The sequence below is a fragment of the Ornithodoros turicata genome, chromosome 9, assembly GCF_037126465.1.
Source record: "Ornithodoros turicata isolate Travis chromosome 9, ASM3712646v1, whole genome shotgun sequence".
In the NCBI taxonomy this organism is placed as follows: domain Eukaryota; kingdom Metazoa; phylum Arthropoda; class Arachnida; order Ixodida; family Argasidae; genus Ornithodoros; species Ornithodoros turicata.
Window position 1 is genome coordinate 39,412,274 of NC_088209.1, and position 13,618 is coordinate 39,425,891.

Consider the following 13,618-nt stretch of genomic DNA (forward strand, 5'->3'; position numbering starts at 1 on the left):
CCTGCGGTTGGAAGGGCAACAAGGAGCCAGCCAGCAGCTTCGTTTTACGTGGCCCTCGTTCGTTTGAGGGCAAGCGACGTTTAACGGCGCCGTACGTAGGCGTCGCGTGTCCTTCGCGTGCTGTTTCTTGCTAGAAAGCAGGTTCCAGAAGGCTACCCACGCACACGGGCGGCCGGACCCGCCACAGTGTGTGTGCATGTGCGGTGGTCATGAAACGGAGACGTCGCCTCTCCTCGTGTTCCGTGCCCCCGTGAAGACCAGCCATGCTACAAACGCCGTGGATTGTGGCCTTCTGCCTTCTTGGACCTTTTGCGGTGTCAGGTATGGAACAATACTCCGTCCATGCAGACGATCACGGATGTTGTGACGTGAATGACTCGCGAAAGCAGTGTGTCTCGGTGATTGCGTCACCAGCGACCTCTAACCTCCTCACACCAGTGAGCTGAATAAGTAGGCGAACGTTACGTTGCTTTTGAATGAAGCGCCGTTTCGCAAACGTAACCCAAGAGCCCTCCATGCGCGGGACATGCATAAAAAATGTCTGTACGCGGATATCTACGTGACGCGAAACAACGATCCATTTGTTATATGGAAGTCGTCTTGTCAGGAAGGATAGGAATGTTGTTTACTGAACAAACCCGGAAGTCGCGCTGAGCCCGGAAGCGTCGCTATTTTTGTTGATGACCGCGTAAGAATGTGGGAGATATGTATAGGTGGTAATATTCATCGAAGAAGTTACCAGAAGGACAAAACGGAATACAAAAACAGGTCGACAGCTCAGAAAAAGGCTTCCAATATGGTTAGCCAGTATGCATCGCCGACATACGGATTTCGGTTGAGGGCATATGTAAGCTGTTGAGCATGTTAACGTAGAAGATAGCTGCACGGAAACAGACCGGGTCCGCACGAAAGAAGGAAGAAAACTGCACACGAGGTCCACTGCGTACACTGGTCCACTGCGTCCGCCTTGTTTTGCTTTTTTTTTTCATACAGTTACTTCAGCCGATAGCTTCTCCGTGGATGGGTTCGGTTTCACCCGAACCCGAACATGATCTACGTCCCCCATAGTAAAGTCTAAAAGTAATGCTTATTACTATGTCGTCGAGGGGCACAGCCGTACCGTTGCGCACCGCGACATTTAACTGTACAGCTGCTCTCTCTCCCTCAGGAGCAACAAAGGACCTCGTAGGGGCCAACAACGTCACGCTCCGACCCGAGAACTCCACACAGGCCATCAGTGCATCCACAACGCCCCCGGTCCTGATTTCCATGGCAGACATCTTCCACACAGAAGGCAAGTGCCACCGGGTCTTTGCGAGCCTGCTACATTAACAGGTTATCAGTTCGTTCATAGCTCTATATAGTATTAGAAAGGCTCACGAAGAGGGTATATTTACAGGCGGCAAACGTTCCTGGTCAGAGTACGACCACAGCAAGTCGTCTGGCACCAATGTCTACATCATCGCCATTATCGGTGTCGTGCCCGCTGCCGGAGCCTTGTTGTGGTGCATTCGAAAAGCCCTGAAAGCCTCCAAGGAAAATAACAAGCCACAACAGGAACAGGAACAGCAACAAGAGGGACAGCTTAACTACGGCTACCTCCGGAGCAAGGCGAAAAGCATATCCACAGAAAATGTGGAATATAATGCTCCTACTCCTATGGTGAGCTTCTTTATGCACAGCATTGCGCGTGTCAAGGAGCGATACCGGCCGAGTCAGTGGCTTTTATGGCCCCCGTGCTTTCTAAGGACTCAGAGAACAAGGAGCAGTCAAAAACAGGGACAACGACACAAGAAGACACACAAACAGAGGTTCCACAGAGGTCTTCTTGTGTCGTTGTCCCTGTTTTTGACTGCTCCTTGTTCTCTGAGTCATGTACCAACAAGCCCATCAAGCTACTCTAGTCAATGCTTTCTAAGGACTCTGGTGCCCCATCTCCATGAATTATACTTCGATCCTCTTCCGATACAAGTGTTCTTACACGTTGATGCGCAGACGGTGCTGATGCCACCGGAGGACGAAGTTCCCAGAGGAGAATTGCAGCTGCAGGATGTGCTGGGAGAAGGCAACTTCGGCCGTGTCCTGAAGGCGACCGCCTGTAAGCCCGACGGACATACCACGCAGGTCGCCGTTAAGACCCTCAAAGGTACACAGTACTGGCACCGCTATGGTATATCTTTGGTCCGATATGCATGCTGGATGCTGCATGCTTTCTTTGTTCGCGAAAATGGGGCGTGAATGAAGGAGGTGTAACAGAGTCCGACGAATAATTGACAGAATATGCATCAAGCGAGGAGAAGAGAGACCTGCTGAGGGAGATGAGGGTTATGCGAGAACTGGGAAAACATCCTAACGTGGTCGCCTTCATCGGATACTGCACGCAACAGGGCAAGTACACTCTCACAGCCTTTTGGGGTTCTTCGTCTTTTGTGTGTATGTGTCGGGTAGGGGAGGGGGGGGGGTCGCGTCATCCTTCCAAACGTGTAACCGAGTCTCTTATCTCAATGCAGAGCCATTGCTTCTAGTCATGGAGCTGGTGGCGAAGGGAAAGCTCTTGTCTTTCCTGCGCGAACACCGCTCCAAGGGCGCCTACTACAATGACCCCGAGGGTGACGGCAGCCTGGGACCAAGAGACCTGGCCATGTTCGCCCTGCAAGTTTGCCACGGGATGCACTACATCGCCAGCAAGGGCGTCATCCACAGAGACCTGGCTGCCAGGAACGTCCTCGTAGACGAGCATAACAGGTGCAAGGTAGCCGACTTTGGTCTCTCCAGGACCGTCAAGGACACAGACGTGTACGAACAGAAGACGAAGGTACACACGCGCTATTTTTTCGGCTGCGTACGCTAACGAACGAGTCGAATACTTGCAGGGAGCACTCCCCGTGCGGTGGTTGGCTCCCGAGTGTCTATACTTGCAAGTGTTCACGACCAAGTCGGACGTCTGGGCCTTTGGCATACTCCTCTGGGAGATCGTCACACTTGGTAAGAAGTTCTTGTTTGTCAGTCTCTCTGCGATACAGGTTCGTGGTTTTCGGCATTTTCCGAAAAATGCCGGAAAACACCCCCCGAATGATTTTTTTCACATTCGGAATATTCCGAAAAAATACGAATTTCTCGTATCCTGACAGCTGCCATTCCTGGAACCGCAAAGGGAAATCCCCTTGGAGTCTCCCTTTGTCGACTATTTCTCGAGCGTGGCACTATCTTCGGGCTATGCCCTTGTTTCGTTGTGCGTAAGCGCTTATAGGAGGATTACCTCAGCTCTGTTGATGAATCTGGTATGGATGATATAAAGCGCGAGTTTTTCGAATATGCTGCATGCCCTGCCCCTCAGGTGGATATATCTCCTGTTCAGTTTTGGACGACCCGTTCCAGCACATTGCCTTTGTTATCGCAGTGCGCCTTAAGCATACTGGCTATTCCTGTTTCTAGCGCTAATGTTGAGCGCGCGTTCTCTAAACTGCGTGTTATTAATCGCAAGGAGCGAGCAGCTATGACAGATGCGAGCATGATGATGTACGCTTGCATCTATTACAACAAGAGGTAGTCTCATTGTTTGCTGGTTTGGCACAGGCAATAAAAGACATTGTTAATGAAACCACGAATCAATTCACTTCTTTTCGGTTCGTTGTTACTTCGCCCGCAAAATAGGCTCTCCTTCATGCGAAATAAATAGATGTCCGTATTCAGGCATTTATTTTGTGGGCGGAATATAGATGCCGAAAAAATCCGATTTATAGTCCCCAATATAAATGCCGATAAACACCCCCCGAATTGGGTTGAAAATAAATGCCGAAAGCCACAAACCCTAAATATAATACAAACGTTCTGCGTCTCTGTATAGGCTCAACGCCGTACCCAGGTATGTGTGCCAGGCAAGTGATGCAGGAGGTACGGGACGGTCACGTCATGGCCCAGCCCGCCCACTGTGGCTGGGAACTGTACCGGGTCATGCGTTCCTGCTGGCATCCAAATCCCGCGGAGAGGCCAACCTTCAGTCAGTTGCGTGCAGACCTGGACAAGCTCATCAAGCTCAACGCGGGATATATCGACTTGGACAATTTTCCCGAACACGCCTACTACAACATGTACTACGGAATCGACGAGAAGGTCTGATCCCGTCGGATTGCTGCACTGCTCACCAAAGGAAGCGCCGTTGTATGAAATGACTGTGGTGAAAAATGGACGCGATGGATTGTGTTGTGTGCGTAGCATGCACCGATGATTGTCTGAACGTGTCCGTGCTTGACAGGTGCATGTACATGAGACACAGTCAACGTAACGTCGGGTGACGTTGCATACGAGTGCCAACAAGTGCCATTTTATTATATAAAACGCCATAGATTTACTGATTATGCCATAGATAGTATGATTTACTGTTTGTGTATTTCGATGCGACAGAGAGGAGTATTTCCGAATTAGCGGTATTTACCGAAAACCGTCGATAACTGTTCGGCTGCATCCTTTTTGCGCGTCAAGCGAATACCGACGCGGTCTTCACCTGCGAGGGCTCCCTGGATGTCCAGCGGTCGAGCATGACTCAAAAAGCGGGCCAGTTCCAGTTCGAGCTCAGCTCGGGCTTTGTCGCAGAGAACAGTTGTCTCGGACGCAGTGAAGGTACTGATGGAAACGGAGACCGTGTACAGTCATCTTGGAACTAGGTCTTCAAGAAGCAAGGTTTCGAGAATGGTCGTGGAAGACGCCTTCCTTTTTGCTCAACTATCCAGAAGGGGCTTCGACAGCATTTCCTCTATAGGGCTATTATCGAAAATCGAAATGTCGCGCGAGGGTACTTAGCGGAGGACTGTTCGTTGAGGTAACCCTTGAGAAAGTCTCAGAAACGTTACTGTGCAAAAGACTTTAATTTGGAGAAAGTTGCCTTTTCTGGCCAACTTAATCCAGCCCCCTTGTTTTTTTCCAAAGAATAAATAAAAAAATTGGAGTGCCAGTACGCTCTGTGAGGACTGAAATTAATCTCAGTGTTTCCCATTTTCCTGGGATGCTATGCATGGTTGCTGAAATGTTACATCTTTTGGACCGGGTTAAAACAAAAGCGGGCAAATTTCTGTCCTAACAATGAAAAAAAAAAAAAAAAGGAAAAACATCAGAACCCAGATCAACACCATATCCGCAGAACCATATGAATAAATAATGTGCCAACATTCGCAACTAAAAGCGAAAGCGGGTTGTAATAAAAATAAAATAAAAATACAAACAACAAGTAAAGGAAAAAAAACACCGCGCCCGAACGGGGACTCGAACCCCGGACCGTTAGGTTAAAAGCCTAACGCTCTACCGACTGAGCTATCCGGGCAGCTGCTCAAGCTATTTCATAAGCTGGTTTTATTGCTTCTTGGTATGTTTGTAGGCATTTCATTATCCCCACGCACCAGCAAAGTTCCACCATACGCACCAGCAAAGTTCCTGCAATTCATATGGTCAGTGCCATCCAACTGCCAAAAATTCCAATATCGTACAATCACAGCCTGACAAAAACAGTCACGTGCATCCAGTTAGTCCGAGCCAAGTCAAAATCCGAATCACAAGCCGACACTAGACAGACTTCGAGCGCTGCCGGCATCGCGATTCGCGAGTGAGAGAAACATCGCCTCGTTTAATTTTCGTGCGACCAGTGCCTTTAGTTATCAATCATGCGTCTCACCGATACGCAGCATAATAAGCGATTACCCCCTCCTCCCCCGTACAAGTTCAGGGAGATGCTTCCCATGGTGCTCAAAGACAAAGTGTCGGGCAAAGGAGGAAAACAACATGGTTAGTTGGTCGTTCTACAAAAACGATTACTATACTGTAGCGACGAGTTCATTACGTTTCAGACGTTGCTTGCATGCCCGAGATGATGACTCTATTCAGCTGCTTGGCGGAGAAAAACTACGATTCCCAGAACTGCGGCAAGGAGACGGCAGCCTTTCAGAAGTGCTACGACGCTCACAGGGTACACACTGCTTTCTATGGAATCGTAACATGAGAGGAGGGTGGCCCGAATGAACCGTCCCCCCCACCCCCTCAATTTCTATCGCCGCCAAGTGACTAAGTTCGGCTTATGTTGTGCATGTAGCATGCTGTTCAACAACGGACCTGCCCTCAGAAAAATCCTGGATCACTCCTCCGCGTGCACGCAAATGTCGCCGAGAGACAGGGCTGTTTCTTGGATCCTTGTTAGATTAGGCAATCCTACTAGATGGTTCCGTACTGATCTGTATGTGAACAGCGGTGTACTATAACCGGAGGCAGATACCTTTTTTTTTGGGGGGGGGGGGGGGGTCCAGCTTTGGACAGCATGCCATTACCCCACCAAGGTCAACTGAAACTCTATGTAACGACTGAAATTGAGGGGGGGGGTAGGATATCTGGACTCCCCCCCCATATCCACCCACAATCATGTACCCTTCGTTGTGGTCTGCAATATGCAGCCTGTCCTTTTTTCTACCAATGAGCATCCAATGTACAGGAGGTCTGGTAAATTTACTGTGAGATGTACAGTTCAGATTGACGACACTAATGAACTGCCCAGAAGTTCTGAGCCCCCCCCCCCCCCCCCACACACACACACACAGCTTCCTCTTTTTTGTGTGTGTAGGGGGGTCAACATGACTTGCAAAACCAAAACAGGGTGGGTCGGAGTTATGGCCTGACTCTTATGGGTGGCTAACTCCCTAAAAGTTTCATCTTCCTGCATGAAGGAATGCTATGGAGTCCCGTTCACTGAACCAGAATTTTTAGTAAAGTGTGCGCAAAAGAAAATATCCCTGACCGCATACATAGAAAGCTTTCAAGTGATGTAACGGTGTGCTGTTGTTGAACAAAGTTTCGGTTGTGGGGTCAACAGTTATCCAGTCTGAAAGGGATCAGCTTCCCCATTAAAAAGTGAACCAGATGGGATAATCTGGGACGATCCCAAGTCGGTGTGGATTTGGAAATTGTGTGTGAGTGCGAGTAGCCCTGAAAACGGCAAGATTTGTAAATCTAAGTGGAGGGGGTAGAGCACAAATTAGGTAATAGCAAGTGTTGGTGTTTTCGAGGGAGGGGTTCGCGGCAGAGAGAAAGAAAATCAAGAATACGGGAGGGGGGCAAATTTCATACTTGTCCCCTAGAGGCGAAAAGTAGACGCCGGCTCTGTGTGCTAATATGTAATGTCACTACCACAGATGCTCATCTCAGATTCCCTTGTTTACGAGGCTTTACTTCAGCATCGTTTTGGATGTTGACTTTGCTGTAATTTTGTAGCATGTGCAACTGTCGTAAAACCGCAACGTCGGGCTGAGAAACTTCGTTTTGCAACTATATTTGCAGGCGAAGAAGGCGCAATACAAAGCTACTGGCTCCCAAGGCATCTTGGTTCCGGGTATGAAGGCGTCCCAACTGACACCGCAGCAAGCAAATACGCTACTCAAAATGTACCCAGTTACGAAAATTATGAGAAAGATCAAATATTGAAATGTACCTGTATAATATGCATAAGTGGTAAATGAATAGTGAATAAGATGTTGATTACCTGCGTACTGTAGTCTGGCTTCGTTTGATCCGGTGCCCTAGCAGAAGACGTCTGCGTGCAACTTGAATATGTCGTTCTCAAGGTTACTGTCACACGTACTCCTTCACTTTGTATGTTCCAGAACTCGAGCATTTTGAAACTTGCTAACTTTCAATCCTTTCAATCTTATGTTGCGCGGTATTGCTGATACGATATTACGGTACAAAAACCGAACACCAGATGTCACCACTGCAGGCGTAGATTTCCTGTTTCTGCCGATTTGGCGCGGATGACCGTCGTCTGCTGTCGCCGCCTGCTGCGGCTGCTGTGTGCTTTGAACAACCTGAACAACAGTGTGATATTCATTTATTCTCGCAGAAGAAAAGAAAGAAAGAAAGGAGAAAATGAAAAGAAAAAAATACAATTGGAACAGTTTATAAATTGAACAGATTGTATATTTTCTAATTATGTTATGGAGATGGGTATTAAGGACTCCAAGCGACATCATTTCAGCAGAGAGGGCGATTCTCGTAACCAGCATAAAGTTAGCAGCGAACATTTCACTCGCAGCGTGGCTTCCAGTTTTCGACATCTCCAGGATGTAAGGCACCTGGATTTGCCCCTGACCCCGATGTATTAGAGCGTAAATCTGAGAACGGAAGGGCAAGAGAAACGCATCCATTAGCACATATAAAAATGAAACCACTTTTGCGCGACACAGTGAAACATGGCCCCAAACTCTGTGCAGTGCGCACTCTTTATTATTTTTTTCGCATCCTGCCTTACTCGAAGTAAGTGAACTTTACTATTGCTTATTGCTAATACCAACGAGATTTCGCTTAATTGGTCGTATAAATGTGGTTACATTTTCACCGAGTTACATTTTGCGGACTCATTGGACTTCTTGTTCGTTCTTGGGGGAAAAGGATAAAAAAGATGGCCGTCATTCCAGGCTCTAGTCAAACAGACGGGACGCGAGCCTGTCGCTGTCAGGAGACTGTGTGTGCTTGTTGTCTCAGACTCAGACGGTTCGCCCTCAACAGCGACGGTAAGTACCTCAAAAAAAAAAAAAAAAGAAAGTCACTCCCTACAGCGATACGAACGTTATATTTGACGAGAAAAAATAACGGTTCTCTCCTAGGTGACTCGTCAACATTTTCTAGACTATACTAAAAAATTCGCAAAAGAAATTGCCACTGGCCAGTGATCATGTAATCATGGGGTTCTGGGTCTTCGCAGTTTATTTTGTAACAAATATCGGACCGATATAACTCTCTTTGGTGCTTAATTTTCGTAATTGACTAATTATTGGAAATGGGGAGCTTTAGTGGAAGGCGTTTACGATAACTGCTGCAAAAATACGGCAAGGCCAATCGCTTTATTCCTTTGGAATAGCTGACACACGCAGGGATACTATCCTATATATCGCTTCCGTAAAAGATTTCCGACCTACTAAAATTCCCTAAAGTGAAGACTGCGAGACGACATGAAAGGAAAGAGCAGGTTCTCAGTTTTCGAAACTGTTTCGTCATTTTTTTTTTCGTTTTTTTTTTTTTTTTTCTTCTCCGATTTACGAGACTGAAGAAACCAAAAACCCGGCACGACACCAAACACCCACGGCCTTTTCAGACGGCAGATGTCGCCACACATTACGTGCAAACCTATTCGAAATTCTTTCCGCACCTGCGTCATGACGGAGTTAGATATAACATTCGTTTATTGAGGGCGCTAAAATAACACTGGAGACTGTAAGGAGGTGGGTTCGAATCCTGCCTCTGCTGTTCCAGGTTTTCCCTCAGACTTTCCGGGCTCTGAGCGTATGATGGCACAGTCGCCCCTGAAGTCGGCATTGATCGTTAAATCAAAACTGCCCACAATATGCTGCCCAGATGAAGACTCCACTATATACTTTGTCCAGATAATAGCCAACAAAAGTCAGCGGGAGTCGCCCCTGTGCCTTACTAGCGATGGCGATAGGTCGCATTATTTTCCATTGCTACCGTTGCATTTTACATTGGGGAATGATACGCGGGGAACGGGTCGGTATACCCTGGTAAAACGAATTTTTACCACGCAGTCTGCAGCACTCTAATGTACAGTGCGGAAGAGCCAGCCATCTCCCTGCTTGTCTCCTACAACGACAGGGAGGTCATCAAGAGGACGCTCTCTGGTAAGCGTGCGACTTTTGGTATGTGGAGAGCCCTGATATAACGATTGTCCTCGCAGCCCGTGAGCCACCTCCGGTGTGCTTTTCTCCGTTCAACGATCCCTTTTTGAACCGCGTGGCCAAACTGTGCGTGGCCTTCTACAACGTGACTTACAGCAGTCCCGGTGTATCGGGCTGCAGTGAGCTTCAGGCCACTCTTGTGGGTCAGGTGATCACAAACTACCCGCTAGGGTGCTTCTCTTTCAACCAGCCATCCACTACCACCGGCTCGTCTCTCACAACGTCAGATCTCATCCAAGAACAAAAACATGAAGTAGGCGGAGCTAAAGGTGACCAATCAGATGGCTTGTAATTGTCTTGTGTTGGATTTGAAATGGATTGGGTTGGATTAGAACTGGATTGTGTTGGATTAGAACTGGATTTTGGCTTAGAATTGGATTCTCGACTGTGATTCCGCATCTGTTCATGATCCTCTGTTATTAAAGACAAAAAAAGGCGTCCGATGCTCAATTATTTATGCACCCCGTTAAAACGATAGCCAGCGGTAGCGTTATATGTGGAATTGATGTAACCTTCCGTCCAGGCAACAGCAAGAACAATTTCGTTGCGGTCAGTAGTGGTAAAATATCTCAGTGAGAGATCATATCGTGTTTTCTCCAACTTTTCATCAGTACCAGTACGATGAGCTAGAATTCCAGCTCACCATGACAGGGGGCTTTAAACTTTCCAAAACCAACAAATCCGTTTTCCTTTCTTTTCTTTATCGTCAGCAGAACATTCAAGACCTAACTCTCATTTGCAGAATAAACCGACGACTTGGCTTGAATAGCCTAAGCCACGTGACTTTATCCATGTCTATTGCAATCACGATTGCAATCTTCAAGCGTTCCGCGAGCCAGGGTAACATTTTTTACTTTAGGGGCTGTTGGAACTATACGGACTGCAAGAACCCATTCAAATGCACTCAGCAATTTTTTTCTAGATTTTCAATTTTCTTTCTACATACGGCACTCGCTTGCAATGTACATACAGTGAGATTTGAGGCTCTCAGTATGGCAAAGTTCGAAGTGAGTTACACCCCATCTAGCATTTTTGCGACGTTATCGAACTACTAATCGATAAATTCATCCTGCAATTACACTTTGAAGAGTCAGTAATCGATAGAAAGCCGGCTGCGAACATTCCAGATGTCGCAGGGCTCGCAATTTTCAATATCTCTGGAATGTAAAGCACGCGGTGTTGCGCAGGGAGTGTTGACTCACGACCCCGAAATAAAATACGAGCGTAAATATGAGGCCCAAAGTGGCACAGTGAAGCATGCCCCGAATCTGCGTGCAGTGCGTAGGGCTCTTCGCATCCTGGCTTACTGGTGGATGAAAGACGAAAGTCACTGAAAAGATTAGTAGCCAGCTGTAGGACTCGAACCCGCATCTTCTGGATTACCGGTTTATTTGAGGCTTTGTATGTATTTGTCCTATCTATGTTGCTCCAGCCTCAGAACATCAGTTCTCCCATGCTTACTTCACTCTAAAAAAAAAAAAAATAAATAAAGAGAGAGAAAAAGGTAGAGTCGTTACACCTTTTGGGGGGGGGGGGGGTAATTGGCCTGATACAGATGTTGCGCCCAAACTGTTGTAAAGTTACACCCCATGCAAGGGTGTAACATTATACCACTTTCAGCAGGTAACTATGCCACCTCTAGAAGGGTATAGCAATAATAAATCGGGGGTTTACGACTGAGATCATGAGCGACGCCACAGCGGTCGGTCTGTGGATTGCTTTTGCCCACCTGAGGGTTCTTTAACGTGCTATGAAAGCTCATCACACGGCACCCCGTATTTAACGTCCCTTGCGGAAGACGGCGTGTCTGAGCAACTTGTACTCTTCCACCAAGTTACCACCATCCTCGGCCACTTTTTTTTTCTTCACGAAACTCATTTGAATTTTTGTTTACATAGTGAGCGCCTCCCACTCATTCATACGGTGCGCAGCTTGTTGGTTGTATCGGACAGGTACTTGTAAAAACAGAAAGTTCTTCGATTGCAAATTACTTAGCCCGGGGATTTAACTGAAACACCCTGCATAGCAAACATAACGGCAATCACTGCAACGGCATCCCTTTTCGGCGTTGTAGGTCCATTCCTGTATCTCTGGCTGCGCCTCAAAGTCACTCTTGTACTTCAGTGTGTCAATCAGACATATAAATAAAAGAAGGACACACTAATAGACGTTTTTAGAAAAACAAGCGCCACCTTTGGCACGCAAGGGCTCATGGGAACGGCATTACGAGACTGTCACAGGCGGAGGTAGAAGAAGAACAACAACATTCCCGATGTGCGCAGCAGCAGCGTCAGCCGGGGTAAACCATAACCGAAGCAGACGACAGAGCGGTGTCCCTCAAAGTTCCCATGCTGCTTTGCGCTGCGCGCTTGACGGCGCGCGCATCTTTTTAAAATCGTCTAATCGGGGCAGTCTCAAAACTGTCGGTCAGTATACTATAAAGATATAAATATAGCATTAGGTACAGAGCTAATTCCCTATTATTCCTTATTATTCCCAGAGCTATTTTCCTTTCCCTCTTTCTGGCGCGCGTGTGAGTCTCGTGCAGCTCCCTCAGCAGTTCCAAGAGGCGATTTTTCTTCTCGCGTTCCGCAAGCAAACAAACCCCCTTCCTCGCAGACGGAGAACGAAATCGTTTCGACAACTTTCCCAAGGAGTCGGGGGGGATCAACTGAGATCAAAGGGATCGACCGAAAGCATTGAGGTGTAAGAAGACGTCGAAGGAGGTCACCCTCCCTTCAAAATAGGAACTGAGCATGTCAAGTGGGGAAGAGCTCGCATACGAAAGCACCGATTAATACCGCATAAATTGTCCCCAGCTCGTTGCGAAGAGTTCCTCTTTTGCAAACCAAATAGGCGCAATATGGGTCGAACATTGAATGCTACCTGGACAGAGGAATGAATTCAGCGAGGGGGAGGGGGAGAGAGAGGGCAATGAGTCGACCAACAGACATTGCATATTATTCGTAGCCTCGCCCCGTATGACCGCTTCAGTACGCTTTGCATGCTGATTTCTCGGTGCCTGTCGGATGTGGCGTCGTGTTTCTCTGGGAGATTGTGCCGGTGGCTCACAGAGTACGTGGAAAACCCGTAAAAAATATCCAGACAGCACAGACGGTACCCAAATTCCAGCTCGGGTCAACTCTCAGACCCGACGACGAGGAAGGCCAAGTCATGGGAGCTGCTGATTTTGAGGGGTTTCCTATAAGGTATACGACGTCAACGTCAGAGACGCAATCTCAAGTAGTCCATCGACGTTAATGGAGCGACGACGTCGTATAGGATTGCTGGAAACCATGTGCTTCATTCGTGAAGCAGTTCACACTGGGCGACAATGAAAAATATTTTCGCTGAACAATTGCTTAGGACTGGGTTTTAGTACTCTGTTAAGGTGCATTAAAACATCCCTTTGGGCTTGTCGGTGACAGACTTTCATGACGTAAAAGCTCTAAACACTGGGCCAACACAAGACACACACACAACAGCGAGCGCTTTTAAGGTGCACTACACCTTACGACCTGCTTTGCTACCGCTCATATAGCGCGCCGCTCCGTGTGATTCATTCATTACTGAAGAGTCCGGCGGTGTCTGTTAAACTCTTTCGCCTCTTTTCGGGAACCACCACTTTGTTCGTTCCTTGCAACTGGGCGTTCTGTCGTTCCGTATGCGTTCCTCGTTACTTGTCATTAATGTCGTGTGCGGACTTCATCTGGAACTGGGATGTCATCGTTTGGACATTCTACCGTACGCTTTCAAATGCGGCAGCTTTCTAAAGTCATATCTTCCGATCCCTGTCCTAGACCATTCGCACGATCCACATGATGATGATGATGATGATGATGATGATGACGATGTTGATTATGAAAGGGCTTGCTGTTGTTGGCCTCATAGAGGCG

General features: G+C 47.6%; 3 protein-coding genes and 1 non-coding gene across 4 annotated transcripts; 3 read left to right on the forward strand and 1 right to left on the reverse strand.

Moving 5' to 3' along the window:
- Nucleotides 1-1,368: 1,368 nt before the first annotated feature.
- LOC135369484 (tyrosine kinase receptor Cad96Ca-like) lies at nucleotides 1,369-4,243 on the forward strand (the record flags this gene model as incomplete). Its single annotated transcript, XM_064603068.1, has 6 exons — nucleotides 1,369-1,662; nucleotides 1,996-2,146; nucleotides 2,278-2,388; nucleotides 2,511-2,815; nucleotides 2,874-2,985; nucleotides 3,848-4,243. Coding segments are annotated over 6 exons (1,245 nt in total), but the record flags the coding sequence as incomplete, so codon positions are not given.
- A 1,001-nt stretch (nucleotides 4,244-5,244) lies between these two features.
- Nucleotides 5,245-5,317, reverse strand: Trnak-uuu (transfer RNA lysine (anticodon UUU)). The gene has a single exon. It is a non-coding gene; the product is annotated as a tRNA-Lys (tRNA).
- Nucleotides 5,318-5,624: 307 nt separating this feature from the next.
- LOC135367969 (uncharacterized) lies at nucleotides 5,625-7,523 on the forward strand. Its single transcript, XM_064601059.1, has 3 exons — nucleotides 5,625-5,775; nucleotides 5,838-5,956; nucleotides 7,315-7,523. Exons 1-3 carry the CDS (start codon nucleotides 5,655-5,657, stop codon nucleotides 7,456-7,458), a joined length of 384 nt encoding a protein of 127 aa, XP_064457129.1. The 5' UTR covers nucleotides 5,625-5,654; the 3' UTR covers nucleotides 7,459-7,523.
- Nucleotides 7,524-8,036: 513 nt separating this feature from the next.
- LOC135369485 (uncharacterized) lies at nucleotides 8,037-10,014 on the forward strand. Its single transcript, XM_064603070.1, has 4 exons — nucleotides 8,037-8,286; nucleotides 8,448-8,543; nucleotides 9,573-9,665; nucleotides 9,722-10,014. Exons 1-4 carry the CDS (start codon nucleotides 8,223-8,225, stop codon nucleotides 10,012-10,014), a joined length of 546 nt encoding a protein of 181 aa, XP_064459140.1. The 5' UTR covers nucleotides 8,037-8,222.
- Nucleotides 10,015-13,618: the final 3,604 nt, after the last annotated feature.